This window comes from Elephas maximus, chromosome 3 (genome assembly GCF_024166365.1).
Source record: "Elephas maximus indicus isolate mEleMax1 chromosome 3, mEleMax1 primary haplotype, whole genome shotgun sequence".
NCBI lineage: Eukaryota > Metazoa > Chordata > Mammalia > Proboscidea > Elephantidae > Elephas > Elephas maximus.
In genome coordinates, this window is record NC_064821.1 from 52,043,993 (window position 1) to 52,065,503 (window position 21,511).

Below are 21,511 nucleotides of genomic sequence, written 5' to 3' on the forward strand. Positions count from 1 at the left end.
CTTGGGGATGCAAATGGTTAAGCACTTGACTACTGTCTGAAAGGCTGACAGTTCAAACCCACCCAGAGGCGTCTGGGAAGAAAGGCCTGGTGATCTGCTTCTGAAAGGTCACAGCCTTGAAAACTCCACAGAGCACTTCTATTCTGCACACACAGGGTTGCCATGAGTCAGAATCAACTCGACGGCAACAAGTTTTTTGGTTTGATGCTTGTGAAAGAAAGTGCTTGGGACAGCCCTAGCTTGTACTGGGGTAAGTTTCCTCTCTCTGGGGTTTGGGATGACTCAGTTTGAGGACCATACATGCTACTTGGGAGAGTGACAGTGATGAGGGAGTCAGAGGTAGGGGACCTCATGCTTGGGAGGTTTTGGCCCCAAGGGACCTTTGTGGAGAGGGAGAGGACACAAATCTTGATATTTTTAACTGCTGGCCACATGGCTTGTGAGCACAGTACTTTATGTGTAGCTGGAAACCTTTACATCCCTGATCTCAGGGGCTCTTAACCTTTTGGGGCTCATGGACCTCTTTGAATGGGAAGAAAACCATGGACCATCTTTCTGGAAACACATACATATGCCCAGAATTATATGTGACTATTAATGGAGACCCTGGGTGGTGCAAACAGTTAACAGGCTCGGTCACTAACTGAAAGGTTTGGTGGTTTGAGTTCACCCAGAGGCACTCAGAAGAAAGGCCTGGAGATCTACTTTTGAAAAATAAGCGATTGAAAACCCTCTGGAGCACAGTTCAACTCTGACGCACATGGGGTCACCATGAGTCAGAATCCCCTCGACAGCAACTGGGTTTTTGTTGCTGTTGTTGTTTTTGGTTTGGTTAATAGAGCCGGGTGCACAAGATGGTCATAGAAAACAGCACCTCCCCTGCCCCCACTGCCCATTTCAAACCTCTGGGCTGGATCTTCGTGCCCCTGAGAGAAATGCTGGGGGTGCCCTGCCTCTGTGAATCCGCTCGAATCATTAAAAATCCTCTAAGCACTGCTGGTCACAACAATTGTGTCATAAACCAAAAAAGCAAACCCATTGCCATCGAGTCAGTTTTGACCCCATGTATTACATAGTAGAAATGAGCTCTGTAAGGTTTTCTTGGAAGTAATCTTTACAGAAGCAGTTTGCCAGGCCTTTCTTCTGCAGCACTGCTGGGTGGATTTGAACTGCCAACATTTCTGTTAGTAGTTGAGAGCAAACCATTTGTACCACCAAAGGACCTTAACTGTGTCTTAAAACCTTGAGTTTTGTTTCATAGTCTGAATCCTGGGCTTCATTTGAAGAGCTTTCCCTCTGCTCAGGCTGTTCTGGCCTGGAAGCCTGGGGGCAAGCGAGAGGTTGGCTTCTTCTTTATATCCCCACCGTGAGCTAAGGTCACTCCCAGCCCCATTTGCTAGCTGAGGTTTCTGAGTCTTCTAGTGTGAGAGTGGGGTTGGGATGGGCAGGAGAGGGAGCAGCAAGTAGGAAAGGTCCTAACTGCCCTACCAGGTAAGCCTTAGTATACCAGTTGAGACTTATCTTTGCCCTTGATTTTGCCATTGGCAGGCCTTTGAGGCTCGCTTTCTTTCAGGGACTGACCACCACTTTGCTGAATATCCCTTCATGAGGACACTCAGTCTTCTGGCCGGCCACTTAACAGACCCTGGCCACCCACTACCTGGGCTCTTTATTTTGGGGTTCCATCACTTCTCCAAGTGTTCCTTTTGAGTAAAGTCCCTTTGAGATGACACGAGGTCGCATTCCTATGACGTTCGCTTCTGGTCTTCAGGAAGCTACACCCTCCCTTTGCCCCCATCAGGCCCTTGCCATCCCCTGCCCCCTGCCCCGGCCCCCAACCTTCTAGCAGCTGGCCAGCTGTGGTCCCTGGCATTCTAGCTCTTTGAGGATTGGGCCTAATGCCAGCCTATGGGTGAGCCCACAACTTCACAGGTCAGCTTCTCCAGACTTGCCCCTGAGGTGAGGGGCAGGGTGCACCTTCTTGGCCTACATGGGCAGTCCAGCACTTCCCTGGAACCAGGAAACTTGCTGTTCAGGGTTTTGCTCTTGGCCTTTCAGTTTCTCAGCCGAAACCAAGGCAGAAAGGGCCCAGTTTTCATCCTCCTTAACGTACATCAACAACTCAGGGGCTTCGCAGACCCCTTAGAGCTCCCCCAGGGGCCTCCCTGGAGTCTTTGAGAATATGATGGACCCACAACCCCACTGCTCCTCACAACCCCAGGAGGAGGCAGGCAAGGTGTTTTGATGCCCATTTTATAGGTAAAAGTGCTGAGGCTCAGAAAAGGTAAGTGGTGCCCCCGATTCTCCAGGACCTGGGTGGGCTAGTCTTAGTAACTGGCCTGTGGGAACTCAAGTCCAAGGTCTTCTACTCCGAGTCCAGTGCCCCTCCTATGGGGCCAGTTGCCCAGTGTACCTGAGAGGCAACACCTCTGCTCCCATTCTCCTGGAGGTCACCTGCTCAGGCTGCCTTCACTCACCCCACCTCACCCACTCAGTATTTCTGAGGCCTCAGGAGGGGGCCAAGCTTTTGACACCATCTTTTTATAGTACCCAGATCAGGGAAGGGCCTGAGGTATCATGTGTCATTTTACAGGCGAGGAAACTGAGGCACAGAGAAGCCAGGTTACTATCCAGAGCAGAGGGGCACTGAATGTGAGAAGGAAGGACCTTTCTGGGGTAGACCTGGGAGTCGAATGACAGTCTTCCTGGGGTGTGGGAGACACGTATATACCAGCTCGATGTCAGAGAAGAAACACAGCACTGGAGGCGAGGAAACCTTTTTTGAGCCTCACTTTTCTCATCTGTAACTTGGGAATAATAATAGTACCGACTTCAAGCTTTTACAAGGAGCCACCCCTGCTGCCACGGCTGCTGCTGCTATTTTGGTCTCCTACCTCCCTCACCTTCCCTACTCTGGTCCAGTGACACTGGCCTCCTGGCTGTGCATTGAACACTCCAAGTGTGTTCTGCCTTGTTGCTCCTGGTCCCACAATTTGCTATAGCTTTTTCCTTATTAGCTCTCATTACCACCTCCCATTTGATCCTATCTATGTATACGTCTTCCCCACCTGGGTATCAGCTTCCTGAGAGCAGGGAGTCTGCTTATTCAATGCCGTAGCCTCAACCCATAGAACAGCATCTGGCACATTTTAGGGGAGCAGTACATGTTTGCAGAGTGAATGAATGAATGAATTTGTTCACCTTTGCCTCTGACTTCCTCCACCGTTAAAACTGGCTTCTGTCAGTTCCAAGATCTATGCGTCTGTCCTGTCCCTGCATCTGTGCCCCTTCCTCCTTTTCACCACGGCCTTCTGATCTGACCCTCCTGGCTCACATATTCCTACCTTTGAGCCTTGGCTGCCCCAGTCCTACCGCTGAGGAGCTGCCTGGCTGAGGATGGGCTCTCTTAGAGCCCAGTGTCCAGACGGCAGTTCTGGGTAGAGCTGGGTCTCCGGTGCTGAATGGCCCTGCCTGCTGTATGGCTTATTCTGAGGTTCCTGTGTAGTCACCGAGGAAAACAGGTCAGAGCTGAGGTCAGAGGATGTTGGCCTAAGACCGAGAGGGGTCCCCTGCATTGGGGGGGTGGGGAGGATGGGTCATGAGAGAGACACAGAGAGACAAAGAGAGAGAACAAGAGCTTGGGCCCCAGCTCAGCACTGGAGGTGAATAACTGGGGGCTGGTGGCATAGCAGGGACTCAAGGATCAGGCGGAGCCCAGGAGCCGGCTTCTTCAGCCACCATGAATAGGAGACCAAGCTTTCGCCAGGGAAAGAGTGCCAGCCTGGCTTACACCCCAATTCACCCCTTCATCCTGGAGGACCTCAGACAGGTGACTTGGTCTCTCTGAGCCCTGAAGTGGGCATGTGTACGCCTGCTTTTTGGGGTTGATGTGGGATTCCATAAAGTGCTTGCAGCTCAGCCTGGCACACAGTAGGTGCTTAAGGAATAACAATAACGCCCTTGTTTTTCTTCCTCCCCAGAGGGCTGAAGCTGAGAACCTGGAGCAGTGATGGGCTGGGACTCAAAGTGGGGGGTGGCAAACATATCACCCCCCGGGATAGAGACGGCATGGGGGAGAGATGGGGAAGGGTGCTGAAGCTAGGCTGTTTGGTTTGGAGTCCTGGGTCTGGGGTCTGTGTCCAGGAGGAGGGGAAACTTGTGTCCCCAAGAGGAGGGAGGCAGAATAGGGGTACCAGCACAATAGAGGGTCCCAGATAGAGCTGGAGAAAAACATAGAACAAAATTCTAACTCACAAAAAAGAGATCAGACTTACTGGCCTGACAGAGACTGGAGAAACCCTGAGAGTATGGACCCCGGACACCCTTTTAGCTCAGTAATGAAGTCACTCCTGAGGTTTACCCTTAAACCAAAGATTAGGCTGGCCCTTGAGACAAAACAAGACTAAAGGGGCACAACAGCCCAGGGGCAAGCAGTAGAAGGCAGGAGGGAACAGGAAAGCTGGTTATGGGGAACCCATGGTCGAGAAAGAAGAGTGTTGACGTGTCATGAGGTTGGTAACCAGTGCTGCAAAACAACACGTGTACGGTTTAATGAGAAGCTAGTTTGTTCTGTAAACCTTCATCTAAAGTACAATAAAACAAAACAAAGAATAGGAGATGTCAGAAGTGGGAGCTCTCCAGGTGTGGCTTTTGGCAAGTTGTTTTACCTCTTTGAGCATCTGGGAAATGGTAGGAGCTCTGGCTTACCAGGACAGTTGAGAAGACTGTATCAGACAGTGGCTCTAACATGTAGAGTCTCCTGGGATATAGTAGATACTCAACACATGTTAACCAGTAACCAGTTGCCATCCAGTAGACCCCGACTCATGGCAATCCCATGTGTGTCACAGTAGAAACGTGCTCTATAGGGTTTTCAATGGCTGAGTTTTCAGAAGTAGATCCCCAGATCTTTCTTAGGAGGTGCCTCTGGGTGGACTAAACCTCCAGCCTTTCAGTTAGCAGCCATGTGTGTTAACCATTTGTACTTCCCAGGAACCCCCCAGTATGTATGAGCTATTCTTAGCTGCAGGTGCCTCCTCTGTGAAGAGGAGTGAGTGAGCCCAACGTTAAGGAGCCTACATAGGGGCTACGGACACTGGTCTGAGGCCACTCTAGGGCCTGTGGTCAGGTGAGGGTCTGCTGTGCCCAATCCCCTTGCAGCCTGCCACCAACAACGCTCTGGAATACCCCACAGTCTCTGGGAGACCCAGGGTGGTGGCTTCATCTCTTTCCACCTTGATTTTCTTTTTTGTGAAATAGGCATAGTCTGACCTGCCGCACAGATTTGTTATTAGACCCACGGGCAGTTTTCTCTTTCTTTACATATGCATTCCCTGGTTCTGCCTCCCACTACCAGATTGCAGCTTCCCCAACTGTTAAATGGGCGTTAACTCCCATCAGCTATTACCACATATTCATCTGGGGACCCCACGTTTTGAAAGATTGGGTTTGCTAAACATGCTGAGTGAATCCAGTGCTGTTGAATTTATTTCCTCATTTTAAACCGCTAATCAGAGATCCTCTTTGGGGTGGGGAGTAAGTCTCAGCCTTCTCAACTCAACGCAAAGTCTCTGGAGGCTTCCATGGCCCAGCGCTTCCCAGAGGCGGCTTGCCTGCCATGGCCCCTGTGATGACCTGGGCCCAGCTCCCAGGGCTGTGGTTTGGCCCAGCTCCTGATCTTGGGACCTGCAAACTGTAGGGAGTGACCTTTTGTCCTGCCTGCTTGATGAGGGGCTTTCTGTTCCTCATTGTTTAGCCATGACAGGGCTGTGTTTTTTTTTTTTTTTCTTGTCCAAGAAGATAAACAGGCCTCAGGATTGCTCAAGGGAGGGCTGACCCCTCAGCCTGCCGCTGGGGCTGGAGCAGCAGGAGGAAGTGGAGGGAAGGCTGCTGTGCTCATGGAAACTGCAGATGGAAAAGCCGCTGGAAGGAGGGATGGGACGCCAGGGTCCGCAGATAGGGGGTGGGGGGCCCTGGTGGTCCAGCTCCCTGCCTTTGGCGGCCAGGACCCCTCGGCCCATGGGTGGCGTGAGAGCACAAACTTGGCCACAGCAGGGCCTTTCCCATCAGGCGCTTGGAGCCCTGACAGGAAATGCTGCCCCCAACCAGGCCACCCCGGAGTTCTACTCTGCCAGACTTCTCTCCCCTCCTGGAGCCTGCTCTGGCCCTGTGTTTTTCATGGTTCTTATGAGCGAGGGCTCCCTTAGCTACTGCTGGAGGTACTCGTGGGACAAAGCAGTGCCCACCGTCCCACCCATCCCACCCAGGGTGTAGGGTTCAGATGAGACTTTCGTGACCACTCTGTGCGGCAGGCAGCTGCAAGGGCAGAAGGCAAAGCCCCGCTCTGCCCCTTGGGGATGCTATCTGAGGGGCAGGAGGCAGCTCCGGGGGGGTGGGGTGCTCAGTCAGAGCGGGGAGGCACAGCCTCTTCCCTTCGGAAGCTCCCAGCCCCATGCACCTATACCTCAGAGGCCTCCAGGGAAGGCCTGTTTCGGGGGCTTAGGGGTCAGGCAGACCCTCAAGCCTCAGTTTCTATTCAGTTGAATGGTGTGTGCAGGGGAAGCTGCCAAAGGGATAGTTCCTCTACGTAGGTGGTGGCTGGTAGCTGACAGGGCTGCTCAGATCAGCCCCAGGCTTTTAAAAGTTATTTATTTTTTAATTAATTTTTTTATTGTGCTTTAAGTGAAAGTTTACAGTTCAAGTTAGTTTCGCATACAAAAATTTATACACACATTGTTATGTGACCCTAGTTGCTCTTGCTATAATGGGATGCACACAGATTTCTCATTTCCATTCAACCAGCTCCTGTACCCCTCTGCCTTCTCATCTCGCCTCCGGACAGGAGCTGCCCATTTAGTCTTGCATATCTACTTGAGCTGAGAAGCGCGCTCTTGACCAGTATCGTTTCAGGTCTTATAGTCCAGTCTAATCTTTGTCTGAAGAGTGGGCTTCGGGAATGGTTTCATTTCTGCAGCCCCGGCCTTTTCATCACCTGGTCTCCTCCCCGTGCACCCCTAATCATCTTGCTCTATCCACGCATACCAGCCTTGGAGCATCATAATCACGGGGGGCGGTTTTTGTCTGTCTGCTTTTGTTTCATTAGTTAACAGCGTAGGTTCCTGGGCCTACCCCTGGAGGCTCTGATTCTGTTTCGGTAGGTAGGAGCCTGCATTAGGGATGGGCGCCCCAGGTGCTTTAGACACAGGCAGTGCCCCCTCCCACACACTGTGAAAGACCAGATAAGGGGCCCTAAACCCTTGCTTCGCCCTTTGCCAAGGGTGCCTGGCAGCCTGTTCCAGGACCAGCCTGGGAGGGAAGAAGAACTGGGATTGAGCATGTGTGTGTGTTTGCCTGAGCACATGTGCATGTGTGTACACGTGCATGTCGGTGTGGGCACATGTGTGCCTGTGTATGTGTGCATGCTTGTGTGCACACAGGTGTGTGTGTACGTGTGTGTGTGCACGTGTCTGTGTACACAGGTAAGTGTGAGTTTACAGTCCGGAAGGAAGTTGAAGTTAACTTTTTTGGACTCTGCTATGCAAAATGATCTCCACTTCCCTTTCCCAGCCACCTTTGTCTCTCCCAGCCTCACCCGAGTGACTGTCCTGGGGTTTGGCTCTGGCCCTGGGTCTGGGGTGAGGGTGGGCGATGGGGCCTCAGGGGCAGGCCGGGGGGGGTGTGTCCATGTTGGGCTTCATGGCCTGGTCCTGGGGTCAGACCCCTGTAGGAGGTGACAGTGCAAAAGAGCCCATGCTTAGATCAGCAAAGCCTGGTCACCTGCTTCATGCAGGCCCTGGGGCAGTAGCAGAGCACCCCAGGCTGCAGCCACAGCAAGTAGAGTGATGGCAGCCTGTCCGCTTGGACACGCCAGAGGAATGTCTGAGATGCCGGTCCCAGGGACTCACTCAGGGTGGGGTGCGGGCAAGGAAGCCTTCAGAGAGGTGGCACTGTCTGAGAAGGGTTTTTAAAGGATAAAAGGAATTTGTCAGAGGAAGCAGGAGGCCATACTAGGTGGAGGAGACAGCTCGGGCAAAGACGTGGGGCTAGAAGTGGCTGGGGCTTCTAAGAGGCACACGTTGCCCGGCAGCAGAACTCCTAGCCCCTCTGGGTTGTCTCCCCTGATGGGTCCCTGCTGTTGACACCCTGTTGTGTGCAGCCAAGGAGGGCAGATGGTTGGGTTTCCAGGCTGACTGGTCACTGCCTGCAGGAGTCAGCCAGGAGCCCAGCCTGCCTGCCCCAGACTCCCAGACAGAGCTGTGGGGGAAGAAGCAGGGGGCAAAGGGAACTCACCTCGGATATTGGATAATCGCTTCCTTTGCAGGGACAAAATTTGGCCAGGTCTGTGCTGGCCCAGTGGTACCTGGAGTTGTGGTGATGTCTGTTCTGATTGGTTTGTTCAGGGTGACTGCTCAGTTCATATTGTGCTGGTTGTTAAATATTTTGAGAATCCCCGCTGCTCCTATGTATTGGGTATTAAAGTTCAGAGAGGTTAAGATAGTTGCTCAAAGCCGCATAGCTGGTAAGTGGTGTAATGAGGAACTGAGGCCAGGTTTCTGACTCCAGAGGCTGTGCTCTCTTTTCCCTCGTCTGGCGAGAGTCCTCATCACTTGTTCAGTAGAGGTTTATTGAGCTTGCACTGACGGTGGACCTGGCACAGTGATTGCCGCTGGGGATTTAGTGGGGCAAGACCCAGCCTGCAACTCTTGCCTCTTGGCACTGCCTCTGTGGTCATTATGAGGGGGGACGTGTCTGCGAGACTTTGAGTGTGTGTGTAAGCCCATGTGTGCCTACAAATGAATATACCTACTTGGAGCATGCCCACAGCAGTGCAAAACCAAGAAATCAAACCTGTTGTCATGGAGTTGATTCTGACTCATGGCGACCCCACGTGTTCAGAGTAGAATTGCTCCGTAGGGCTTTCTTGCCTGTGATCTTTATAGAAGCAGATTACCAGGACTTTCTCCTCTAGCGCTACTGAGTGAGTTCTAACCACCGGCCTTTAGGTTAGCAGTCAAGCGCAAACTGCCACTCAGGGACCTCACAGACACACATAGGTGGCTTAACGCTCATCCCAGAGGGCCTGGACCTCCAGCCCACATCTTTAAGGAGGAAGGCAGCTCTCAACTGTGTGCGGCCAGGGGTCCTGGGACGGGCACAGTGGTGACTGTCAGCTGCCCTCTGTGCTCTCTGAGGGTTCGACCGAGACCTGAGGGAGGAGAACTCTTTGTCGTTCTGTTCAGTTCTGCTCCTTCTATGTGTTGCTTTTCTTCTCTCTCCTCCTTTCTTTTCATTCATTGCTGTTTGTTGATTCATGGAGGCATAGAACACAGTGGTTGAGATAATGAGCCATGGAGTCAGACACACTTGGGTTGGAATTCTTCTCTGCCGCTTACTGACTCTGCAAGTTTGTCCATAAGAAAGTGACCTTCTTCATTAGGCTGTTGGGAGGGTTTGCTGAGATCAGGTCGAGGCTTCTAGAAGCAGAGCCTGAGGCAGGGATTCTTGGGGTGAGTGAGAGCAACCGGATAGACCAGTGGAAAAGCCAAGCAAGGGTGTGGCCTCCGCTGACGACAACCTCAGCCTGATCCCGTGAGGGCTCCAGGAGTGAACTGTATCACAGCATGGGTCCCTCCTGGAGGCTGGGGGAACGATTATTAGCCAACACCCACAGCAACTAGGGGGTGGGTGCACCTGCCAGTAAAGGGGTCTGGGTGGGGCTCCAACAGCATCCACTGCCGAGAGCATCTATAGCACTCAGCAGTGCCTGACTCCTAGTAACTGCTCAGTAAATGTTCATAGTTCTCAACAAGCACTCATTTACCAACTCTGTGGTGGGCCCTGTGTCAGAGGCTGAGGATCCAAGGTGATGAGGCCACCGTCTCTGCCCTCTTAGCATCGCAGACCTGTGTGTATGCATGCCCACGTGTGTATGCCTATGCACCCACGCAAGGCCAGGACACAAGCATGTAAGCCATCTCAGAACTGCAAAATGATTATTAGAAGGGGGCATATCCAGCGTTCACAGACAGCACAGAGAAAGAGGAGCCTACATCAGCCTGGAGGAGTCAGGGAGAGCTTCCCAGAGGAGGTGGCATTCAGCTTGAAGGAGGAAGGGGAGTTTACTGGGTGCAGGAGGGAAGGGGAGACATCCTAGGCAGAGGGCTACTTTGTGCTGAGCACCTTGGTTCTCTGGGACAAAGACTCTGTCTGCTGGGCAGATTCAGGGCCCCACACCTGCCCTGTTGTGGGTTGGAAGCTACCCAGCAGTGGAGAAGGCTACTTAAAGCCATCTGTACTCCTCCCTGGCCTTGCTGGCTTAGTGCCTCTGTATGCAGACATAAGCGGGCTACACTGAGTGGGAGGAAGAGGAGGCAACAGAAGGCAGGAGCTCCTTCTCTCACTCCCTCCATACAAAAGGTAGAAATCCCCACATCAGTGGAGTCTTGGCATTTATAGGCTAGGAATCTGGGCTTCGGTAGTGGTGGAATCCAGGGGTGACGATGCTGATGGCTGTCCTTCTCTCCCCCTTCCAGGCTATGCTTCCCACCTATGCCTCAGAGCCTGGGAATGGGACCAAGTGCCAGCCAGAACAGTACTATGACAACAGAGCCCAGAGGTACTGCAGCATGTGTCCACCTGGTAAGAAGCCAGTCACCGGGACCCCAACCCTTGGGCCAGGCGGGGAGCCTGTTCCGCACTGCCTCCTTTGAACCCCTCCCCCCCGGCCCCTGACATCCCCCATTACAGCTCTTTTCACACTGTGTAAGAATGGCCTGGTTACTTCCTGTCACCCCCACCATCACCACCATTGTGAGCTCTTCCGAGATGGGGACTGTGTCTTGTCCTTCACTGAATCCCCAGCACCTGGCATGGTGCCTGACACATAGTACATATTTGACTGAATCAGTGAATGTGTACCCATTTCACAGATGGCAGACCTGAGGCAGCCTCACTTGCAAGAGCCAGGTGGCCTATCCCAGTGCCATCCATCCATTCATTCTTTCATATATTTAGAAATCACCTACTGTGTGTCAGGCACTGTTCTAAGTGCTGGGAGTATAACAGAGAGCAGGAAAGTCCTCATGGAGCTTGCATTCTAATGGAGAGCAAATAAACCAATAGATGAAATAGATTGTGGTCATATCAGAGAGTGCTAAGTACAGTGAAGAAAACAAGGCAGGGTAAAGCAGATAGAGACAGTTGGAGTGGGCACGCTGTTTTATATGGGGTGGCCAGGGAGGGGACAGTTTGTGCAGAGACCTGAAGGAGGTGATAGAGCGAGTCATGTAAAAATACAGGAGAATGGCAGACCAGGCAGAAGCAACAGCAAGCAAGTGCAAAGCCCCTGAGGTGGGAGCCTCTTTGGTGGGCTTAATGAATAGCAAGGCCAGAGTCTGTGGCCCAGTGTGAGTGAAGAGGGGTATGGTAGGAGATGAGGAGGAAGAGGTATGTAGGGGCCCATGGCAAGGAGTTTAGATTTTATTCTGCAGGAGTCAGGAAGCCAACAGAGGGTTTGAGCCATTGGCCTGAGGTGTGTGTGGGCACATGTATACCTATCACTTCTCTCAGCCATTTTAGCAGACCCCAGAGGAAGTGACTCTTCTTTTTTCTATTGTTAGTTAAGGAAGTTATAAGTTTAGCAGAATGGGAATGGGGATGGGACTCAGAAGAATAAACTCCTTAAGGGTTTGTCTTGGTGTTCTCCCATCCCCTGGCTTGCCTTCTCTCCATACCTTCAGGAGCCCCATAATCTCAACCTTGACAGGAACCCAGGGACTACATTCCTGACTGCCTTCTTTCCCTATAGTTCATACCCACAGGGAGAATATTTTAGCCAACTGTAAAAAGGCAAACTAGTTCTCACTAAAGTGTGATTGACTGATAATAGGCTTCCAGTGGTGGAATTTCAGGCATCTGGGAAGAGCAGAAGGGAAGATATTTTTTGTGTAGTGGGGGTTCAGAGGTAGAGTAACAGCTGACACATGGCAGATGTGAGATTAGAACTCAGATTTGTGTGGCTCTTAAGTCCAGAGGGTTCGGGGACTTGCTTAAAGTGAGTTGATGGAGGAATTGGAACTCCATCCAAGAGGCTCCCCAGTAAGCCCTCAGCACTTTGGGACTCAGGGAGCAGTGGATGAACCCAGGGACCTGGCAGAAGCCCTGCCCCTGAACTTTGGCCCTTGTTTTCTCAGGTCACTTCGTGCAAAACTTCTGCACCAAGACCTCAGACACTGTGTGCGCCCCCTGCGAGGACAACACATACACCCAGCTCTGCAACCGGGTCTCCGAATGCTTGAGCTGTAACTCCCGCTGCAGCTCCAGTGAGTAGGCCCCGGAGGGAGGGATGGCCACCCCTGGCCGCCATGCATGCCAGCCCCTTATCAGTGATCTGTCTGGGGCTACACCAGGCCAGTGGTCACCATGCCCCAGGCATGATTGTGTGCATGGGCACAACTCTTTACCATTTACAAATGGCATTTTCATCCTGTGTTTCACTGAATCTTCTTAAAGCCCCATGGGGCAGGCAGGACGGGGTTGGGAAGAGGAACTGTATTCATTTTAGGGCTGGGGACATGGTGTCTCGGAGAGCAGACATGGTTTGCTCATACTGTGGTGGAGCTGGAACAAGACAGTAGGTCTTGGGACTCTGTGGCCAGTGTTCTTTTTGCCTCCTGGAGATCAGAGATTTCTGGAATGCTGGGCTGGCTGGGAGGGCAGAGTGGGGGTTGCAGTGGGCAGGGTGGTAGCAGCAGAAGTGACCCTGGGCTGCCTTCCCGCTGCTTTAGACCAGGTGGAAGTCCAAGCCTGCACTCGAGAACAGAACCGCATCTGTACCTGCAAGCAAGGCTGGTACTGCGTGCTGGGGAGGCCGGAGGGGTGCCGGGTATGTGCGCCGCAACCCAAGCACCTACCAGGCTCCGGAGCGGCCAAATCAGGTATGGGCCAGGGCTGGCCATCCTTGGGGACCCCCATCATGACACCCCTGTGAAGTCACAGGCATCCACCAATCAGCCCATCCTGGGAGCGTGGTCAGGATTGGCCCGGTGCTTGCTACCCATTCATCTGTCCATCTGCCCATCATTCATTCTTCCCCCAGCACTCCTGATTAGGCTTGCTCTGTGTGCTAGGCCCTGGGGATCCAGAGGTGGATCAGACTGAGCCCTAAGCTACTAGAAAGTCAGGGGATACCACAGGAAGGTGGACACGTGTGACTCAGAAGTCCAGAAAGTCACCAGAATTGGCTAAAGGACAAATTCCACCCAGCCATGTGTGTGAGTGGGGGTGTGTGTGGTTTGTGTGTGTGTGTATGTGTTGAGAGGTGGAGGTGCAGGCAGATGTCCTGGGCACCTTGGGCCTCCCCTAGGGCTCCAGTGCCAAGGCCCATCCGCCCATGAAGGTTTGAGTTAGTGACAGATCATACTTTTTTGCCTGAAGGAACTGCAACACCGAAAGTGTCGTGCACTGCCTGTGCCCCAGGGACATTCTCTGACAGGACTTCATCCACAGACCCGTGCAGGCGTAACCGGAAGTGAGTGGATGAATCCTTTGCTACTGGAGGAGCGGGGAGGGGTGTCCCTGTGGGACTGTGGGGTCTCAGCCACAGAGCAGCCATGCCATGGTGCCTGAAATCCCCCCCATTCACTTCCTCTAGTTGAGGCATTACTGAGCTGTCTACTACCCACCCATGCCTGGTCTGGGTGGGTCTGAGGGTAGGGTGCATAGGGAAGTCAAGACCAGGTGGAGTGCCTGGGGAGAAGTGAGAGGAGGGACAGGGGAGGACTGTCCTGAAAGAGGGTGTGGCCCATACTCTCATTTCCCATCCTGGCCACTGGGACACTTGCCCGCTGGCCTGGCTCCCATGAATGGCCCAGCCACCCTGGCCACCCTGTCTTCTGTTGCCTCCTGACTAAGCCTCCTCCGTCCTCAGCTGTAGCTCTGTGACCATCCCTGGCAACACAAGCATGAACACGGTCAATATGTCTGTGGGTCCTGTCCTTACAGTGGCCTTGGGGTCAGCCCCCCAAGACATCGCTCTTCCAATCGGTAAGTCACAGAGGACCCATTCATTCATTCATTCACATGGTCTCAGTGAGAACCTGCTGTCAGCCAGACCCTGTGCTCTGTCCCGGGATACAGGGGACAGCAAGGCTGGTCCCCTTCCCAGACCCAGTGCTGTCACCAAGAATCCCTGGGTGGGTAGAGGTACCTCAGAAAAAAGGCCTGGCGATCTACTCCTGAAAACTCAACCATTGACAACCCTGTGGAGCAGAGTTCTACTCTGACGTGTGTGGGGTTGCCACGAGGCAGATTCGACAGCGACTAGTGTAGTTTCAGCGGAGATGGAACCCTGCCTGTGGGTCATGACACAGGGCTGGGCTAGGTCACCTCCAGGCTTCTTTTTGCGATTAGGGTAGTATCAGGCCAGAGGTCTCGTACTGGTGGCTCTCATGTAGGATTTGGCCCACAGATGTGTTTTGTTTGGGACACAGTTTTTTATGTGTTTGTTTTGTAATTGAGTTTGAGAGCCTCTAGATTGGACTTGCCCCTCCCCACGACAACTGTGGCCATCTGTGCTCATTGACTTCCTTGCCTGACCTGTGACCTGCCTGGCCCTTGGGGACATATGCATTTGTTCCCTGCAGCCCTTTTGAGCTTTTCTTTCCTTTCTAGGACTGATTGTGGGCGTGGCAGCCTTGGGCCTGGTCGTAATAGTGCTGGTGAACTGCATCATTGTGACCCAGAGGAAAAGTAAGATGCCGTTCCTGCCCTCCTGTGTGTGCCTACTCACCCCTTTATTCAGTATGTGTGTCGGGGTGCCAACTGTGAGTCTGCACTGGGTGCTGCCCATGAGTCAGACAGAAGCTGGACACTGTAGTCCCTGTTCCGTAGAGGCTTACAGCCTGGGGCTGGGGACATTCCCACAAAGTTCTTGCTAAAAGGCAAGACGGGATCAGGGCTGTCAGAGGAGGTGGGAGTTCAGGATTATTGTCCAGGGGCTTCCTGGGGCAGGATCACAGGGCTGGGTATGACTGACATGGCAGACATCCTGAGCAGGGGGCATGGCAAGAGCAAAGATGGGGAGGTGGGAACATGGTGGGGGTGGGGGGGGTGGGGAGGGGAGTAGAACAGTGGTAGCACGGCTCACATCGTCTGGTAGGAAATTGTACCCCCTGACCCTGGGCTGGGCTCACTCCCCTGGTTCTGCTTGTGCCGACGTGGCCCTCCTGCTTAGAACAGACGTGCCCCGGGAGGTCACTCTCCCTGACTTGTCCCTGTCTTTTTACAGAGAAGCCCTCCTGCCTGCCCGGAGAAGCCAAAGTGGTGAGTGTCCCTCTGCCTTCCCCTCTCTAGCGTCCTTTGTGGCGGGCCAGGGTGGGAAGTGGTGAATTCTGTAGGTTGGTCTGGCCAGTGTCAGGCTCTGTGCTGTGTGCAGAGCCCTGGGAAGCTGAGGAAAGACCAGCTAGGGTCTGTCCTTGGGGGTCGGGGCCGCCCTTTATGGGATACAGAGACTGTGAGCATGAAATACCACGTCAAGGAGCAGGGGAGGTTGTAGTGTCAGTGGTCAACATGTGGCCATAGACTTGTGGCGTAACCTTGGGCAGACATGAAATTGTTGGGTGACTCTGTTTCCTCACCATTAAATGGGGGTTATGTCTGCTCAGAGTTCCTGGGTGGTACAAGTGGTTAATATGCTCAGCTGCTAACTGAAGGGCTGAAAGTTCGAGTCTACCCAGAGGTACCTCAGAAGAAAGGCCTGGTTATCTGCTTCTGAAAACTCAACCATTGACAGCCCTATGGAGCACAGTTCTGCTCTGACACACATGGGGTTGCCATGAGTCAGAGCCAACAGCAACTGGTGTAGTGTCTGCACAGATATTGACAATTCGGTGATAGAATTCTTGCCCCCATAAAGAGACCTGGATTTGATTCCTAGCCAACACACCTCATGTGCAGCAACCACCTGTCTGTCAGTGGAGGTTTGCGTGTTGCTTTGATGCCAAACAGTGGAGCTTCCAGACTAAGACAGAGTAGGAAGAAAGGCCTGGCAATCTACTTCTGAAAATCAGCAAGTGAAAATTACATTAATCACAATGGTCCAATCCATAAACAATTATGGAATGACACAGGACCAGGTAGTGTCTTGTTCTGTTGTACATGGGGTCACCATGAGTTGGGCGCCAACTCGATGGCAGTTGCCAAGTGTCTGCTCAGCCCAGCTTACACCACTGTGCCATCCACTTAGCTGGCAACAGTAATGATCATCCTGATTGGGTTTACAAAGCACTTTCTTATGCAGCAGTGGTTTTCAGACTGAGTTCCAGAGTGACCTGGTGTTCCATGGAAGAGTCCTAGAGGGTCATCTATGGGGGTTGGGGTGGAGGTTAGGTGGATATGCCTGAGTCGTCCCCAACTTCGGTCAAAGCAGCTCACCTTTGATCTGTTTTATTTATTAGCATCTGTGAAGAATTTTTGTTAGAATCGATGCTTACATCGTATTTCATGAATTCTTCACCAGGAAGGCATTTGGCTGCAAGTAACATAAAACCTAAGGGTGACTTAAAACAGAAGGGCTTTATTTTTCTCATACCAAAAAGTTCAGGTGCTGACAGCTGTTGGGATGGGTTCACCCGCACCTTCTCATGATACCAGTAGGTACCTCAGATTCTGCCACCCTCAGTGTACTGGCTTTTGTCCTCTTGCTTGTGGCTTCATGTCATAAGATGGTGACCACCACTTCATATGTGACCTCCAAATTCAAAGTGGGACGAGGAAGGGGAAATGGTGAGGCCAGCCGTTTATCAGTAAATCAGACACTCTCCCAGAAGCCCTAGGCAGACCTTTGCTTCCACCTCATTGGCCAGAACTGTGACACATGACCACCCTAGCTGCAAGGGAGTCTGGGAAAGTCAGTGATTTGTTTTCCTAGCCTCTGTGATGGAGGATGAAGTCTATAGGAGGTGCAAATGGTTAATATGCTTGGTTGGAGGTTCGAGTCCACCCAGAGGCACCTCAGAAGAAAGGCCTGGTGATCTACTTCTGAAAAATCAGCCATTGCAAACTGTGAAGCACAGTTCTCCTCTCACACACATGGGGTCACCATGAATTAGAATCAACTCAGTGGCAGCTGGTTTGGTTTTATGATGGAGGAGGACGAGGGATAAGGGCTGGGAATGGGTGTGGAGGGGAGCCAGTACATAGTGCCTGCTGCAGCCCCATGCCTGGTAGGCAGGGAAGATTTTTTTTTTTTTTTTTACACAGTTTTACAGATGAGGAAGCCAAGCCTGAGGAGCTTCCTCCATGTTCTTGTTCTGCTAGGGCAGGGTTTTTCAACCTCAGCACTATTGATATTTTGGACCAGATGATTCTTTGTTGGTGGCAGCTGTCTTATGCACTGTAGGGCATTTAGCAGCATCCCTAGCCTCTAGCCACTAGATGTCTGCAGTGACAACCAAAAATGTCTCCAGACATTGACAAACGTCCCCTGGGGGGGGGGCAAAATTGTTCCTGGTTGAGAACCTCTGGGCTAGGGAAAAGCTCAGCCCTGGGTGGCCCAGTGCCTGAGATTTACACAGGGGTTGCCATGAGTTAGATCTGGTAAGGACCATGTTTTGATTTTATCTCCTGCTTTTGTTGACAAGTAAAGAAATACAGAGAGGCAGGCAGAGTGACTTGCCCAAGGTCACAGAGCAGTTAGTCACAGTGTTGTCTCTAGACTCCCAGATACTAGACACTAGATATAAACTAGACACATGGATATAAACTCTGGTTTGGGAAATCAGACAGTTTCTCCTCCATGGTGCAAATCTCACTTCTCCCTTTCCTGGCCTTAGTTCAGTGATGCCAACAGCTATGCCTTCAAGCTCTTCCCTGGTAGCCCAGCCACCACATTCTCTTTCCCCTCTCAGCGTTTCCCAATAGTCAGTGCCATGAAGATGTCTCAGGGGGTGGCCCAGGAGCCTCCGCTTCCTCTTTTCCTTCCTTGGGCTTTGTCTTCACCGAGTGTAAGCAGCTTAACTTCTGTTTGCTGTGTACAGAGCCCAGTGGTGTGCTGGTAACCAGCTCTCCAGGGAAAAAAACCCTGATTGGTGGTGTTTGCCAATTTCCACTGTGTAAAGACTCCCACCACGGCAAGGCTCAGGCTACCAGCAAGACCTCACTGGAGGCGGCTGTGCCACCACTGGACCCTCATGCACTTCTGTGAGGTATTGCCACCCGCATTTTACAGATGAGGAAACTGAAACTCTGGGAGTTTCAGGTACTCGTGTAAGGTTAGACCACTAGGTAAGTGGCATAGCCTGGGTTTGAAACCCAGTTGGAATCTGCAGACTTTGCCGTCACCCACCCACTGCCCTGTTGCCAGGAGAGACATTCAGAGCTGTCCCAAGCTGTTCACAGGGGTTATTTGCCCCACTTTTTTTTTTATAGCTCAGCTGGCTGGCAGTTGGTCCCTGCTAAGAGGCCAGCTGGAGTTGAGGGTGGGGGTGACTCACCCTTAAAGGGGTGATCTGTCCTCCTGCTGCAGAAATAACTCCCGGGGCATGGGTGGGACAGTGACTTCCTCTTTGTTCAGAAAGGCCAATGCGTCTACATATGTGAGGCCACCTACAGTCACTCCACAGATACACTCATGCACAGGCTCATGTATAATAACGAGAGCCAACATTTATGAGGCGCTGACTGTATGTCAGGCACTGTGCTGAGCCTGTCGTGTGCAGTCTTCATCTTCACAGCCACCATGCAGGTAGTACCATTATTGGCCCAATTTTACAGCTCAGGAAACTTGGACTCAGAGATGTTCAGTAATTTTCCCAAGGTTGTACAGTTAGTGAGAGGAGCCTAGGATACAAGCCTTGGGAGTGCCTCTCTCTACTCCCCCGCAGCAGTCACACTAACTGCACCACTCACAGATGTACTCACGTGTTCCCATATGTAGACACACATGTGTGCACACTCCATACATCCTCACTCACACCTGTGTATACAGGTGGGTGAGCCTCATGGACACACAGACACAGACCCGGTGGTAAACCTGGAGGACCCAGGCCTCTGGCTCTGCCAGGTTCTACCAGGGGTCTCTGCTCCTCCCCTTGGCAGGACTGGACCAGGAGGGGTTAGTCCGTGAGGTGTCTGGCTGGCTGGGATCCTGTTTTTCACATGAGTCCCCTTATGGGTCCTTCTTCAGAGCCTGCCTGAACTTTGTAGCTTGTGGCTTTTGGGGAGGGAGGTGGCTGTGACCTTTAGGGGTTTTTGTTCTGCCTGGCTTGAGCCGCCAACAGAAGGGGCAGGACACAGGTCAGAAAAGCCCCTTCTCTGGGAGTGACATTTGGATGCAATTCCTCGCCTCCCCCCGCTTCCCCCCGCCCCCCCACCGCCTGTCCTTGCTCAGAGCAGAGCTGAGGGTGGATGCCAGTGGCCGAGATAGACCCTCCAGGGGAGGTGTACAGCATGAACTTGAAATCCCCTCCATCCCTCCAAAGCTGGGAGTGGCGGACCCCACCGCCTCCTGGGGAAGCCAGATGATGAGGTGGGAAGCAGGCAGCTCTGGGCTCTGTCACGCTTCTGCCACCAACTAGCTGTGTGGTGCTGAGCCTGGGACCTACCCTCTCTGGATCTAGGTGGCCTCATGGGGAGGACATGCAAAGGATCCTTCCAGCTTAGAGTCAGAGGTGGTGGGCGGGCTCAGATGTCTGAGAGGCCACAGCAATGGTGGGTGGGGCTGGGGCTGGGGCTGGGGCTGGGGCTGGGGCTGGGTGATTGGCTAGAGAGGAGCAGACAGACCAGGGTGGGGTCACTTTCTGGAATTGTAGCTTGCTCTGTGAAGCCCTGGAGACCCAGTGGTGCAGTAGTTAAGAGTTTGGCTGTTAACCAAAAAGGTCAGCAGTTCGAATTCACCAGCTGCTCCTTGGAAACCCTATGGGGCAGTTCTACTCTGTCCTATAGAGTCGCTATGAGATGACTCGACGGCAACCGGTTTGGTTTTCTGTAAGGAGGCAAGGAGCCTTGGTGGCACAGTGGTTAAGTGCTTGGCTGCTAACCAAAAGGTTGGTGGTTTGAACCCACCAGCCGCTCCTTGGGAGAAAGATGTGGCAGTCTGCTTCTGTGCCTTGGAAACCCTATGAGACAGTTCTACTCTGTCCTGTAGGGTCATTTTGAGTTGAAATCCACTCTAAGGCAGTGGGGTTCAATGGTGTTCTGGAAGGAGGCCAGGGGGTCTTGGCATTTTGCTGAGGGGCTAATGTGCCCCCCCAGCATCAAACACTGACCTTCTCACCTCCTCCCACAGTGTCAGTCAGGGTGCTGGGTCCCACTGGCCTTTCACTCACCTCAGTTCTCATTCTACCCCTGGACTCCCCCACCCTGGGCAGGCTGGGGCCAAGGTAGCTGGTGAGGATGTGGCCCCTGCCTCCTTCTTTCTTTCTGGGATCGAGTGAACACTCAGAACCCCAAGGCAAGGCCTGTGCACCTCTCCAACAGTGTGGATAGGCAGCAGCCTTGGCATGGAGTTTCCGGGTGCGTCCCCACCTTGGTGTCTGGAAACAGGGACCTTGTCTCGAGCCTCCAAAGTGGAAACCCCAGACTCAGGACAACCCTTGTGTTTTTTAGACCAGCTGCACACACCCTGTGTGACCTTGGGCAAGTAACTCCACGTCTCTGTGTCTTGGTTTTCACATCTGTAAATCAAGGATAACACTAGACTGTTAGAAAGATAGTGTCTAGAAGAACTTGGGCACACTGAGCATTAGATGACACTCAAATGCCGGCACATATGTTATTATCACTATTATTATTACTTAGGTTTTCCTATGAGGAAAAGATATTAGGAGGTGTCCCAAAGTAGCCTGGGGACCGGAGTCTGGAAAAGGGAGCGGAGACCGCATGTCCAAGGTCCCATATGAAAGGGCTCCTGCACTGGACTAATTGATTGCACACAACGGTCAGCAGACTTTTTCTGTAAAGGGCCAGATAGTAAATATTTTAGTCTTTATGGGCCAGATAAAGGAGCCCTGGTAGCTCAGTGGTTAAGCGTTCAGCTGCTAACCGAAAGGTCAGTGGTTCAAACCCACCAGCGGCTCTGCAAGAGAAAAGACCTGGTGATCTTCTCCTATAGAGATTACAGCCTAGGAAGCCCTATGGGGCAGCTCAGAATTGACTTGATGGCACCTAACAACAATAACGTGGGCCAGATGGTCACTGTTGCGACTCCCCAACCCTGCTGTTATAGCAGGAAAGCAGCCATAAAGCCAAACCAGTTGTTGAGTCAGTTCCGACTCCTGGTGACCCCATGTGTATCAAAGTAAAAATGTCCTCCAAAGGGTTTTCACTGGTTGTTTTTTGGATCACCAAGCCTTTCTTCTGAGGCACCTCTGGGTGAACTCTAACCTCCAACCTTGCAGTTAGTGGCCAAGTACATCAACCGCTTGTACCACCCAGGGACTCCCAAAGCATCCATAAAAGAACCAAAGACCAAAGCCGTTGCCATCAAGTTGATTCTGACTCGTAACGATCCTGT

General features: G+C 52.5%; 1 protein-coding gene across 1 annotated transcript in view; it reads left to right on the forward strand.

Annotated features, from left to right (window-relative positions):
* Positions 1–21,511, forward strand: part of TNFRSF1B (TNF receptor superfamily member 1B) — a 42,309-nt gene that overhangs the window by 13,493 nt on the left and 7,305 nt on the right. The window contains exons 2-8 of the mRNA XM_049877953.1: positions 10,533–10,638; positions 12,192–12,320; positions 12,786–12,935; positions 13,435–13,528; positions 13,928–14,043; positions 14,671–14,748; positions 15,287–15,321. Of these exons, the coding sequence (XP_049733910.1) occupies positions 10,533–10,638; positions 12,192–12,320; positions 12,786–12,935; positions 13,435–13,528; positions 13,928–14,043; positions 14,671–14,748; positions 15,287–15,321 (708 nt within the window). The remainder of the gene's footprint in view (positions 1–10,532; positions 10,639–12,191; positions 12,321–12,785; positions 12,936–13,434; positions 13,529–13,927; positions 14,044–14,670; positions 14,749–15,286; positions 15,322–21,511) is intronic.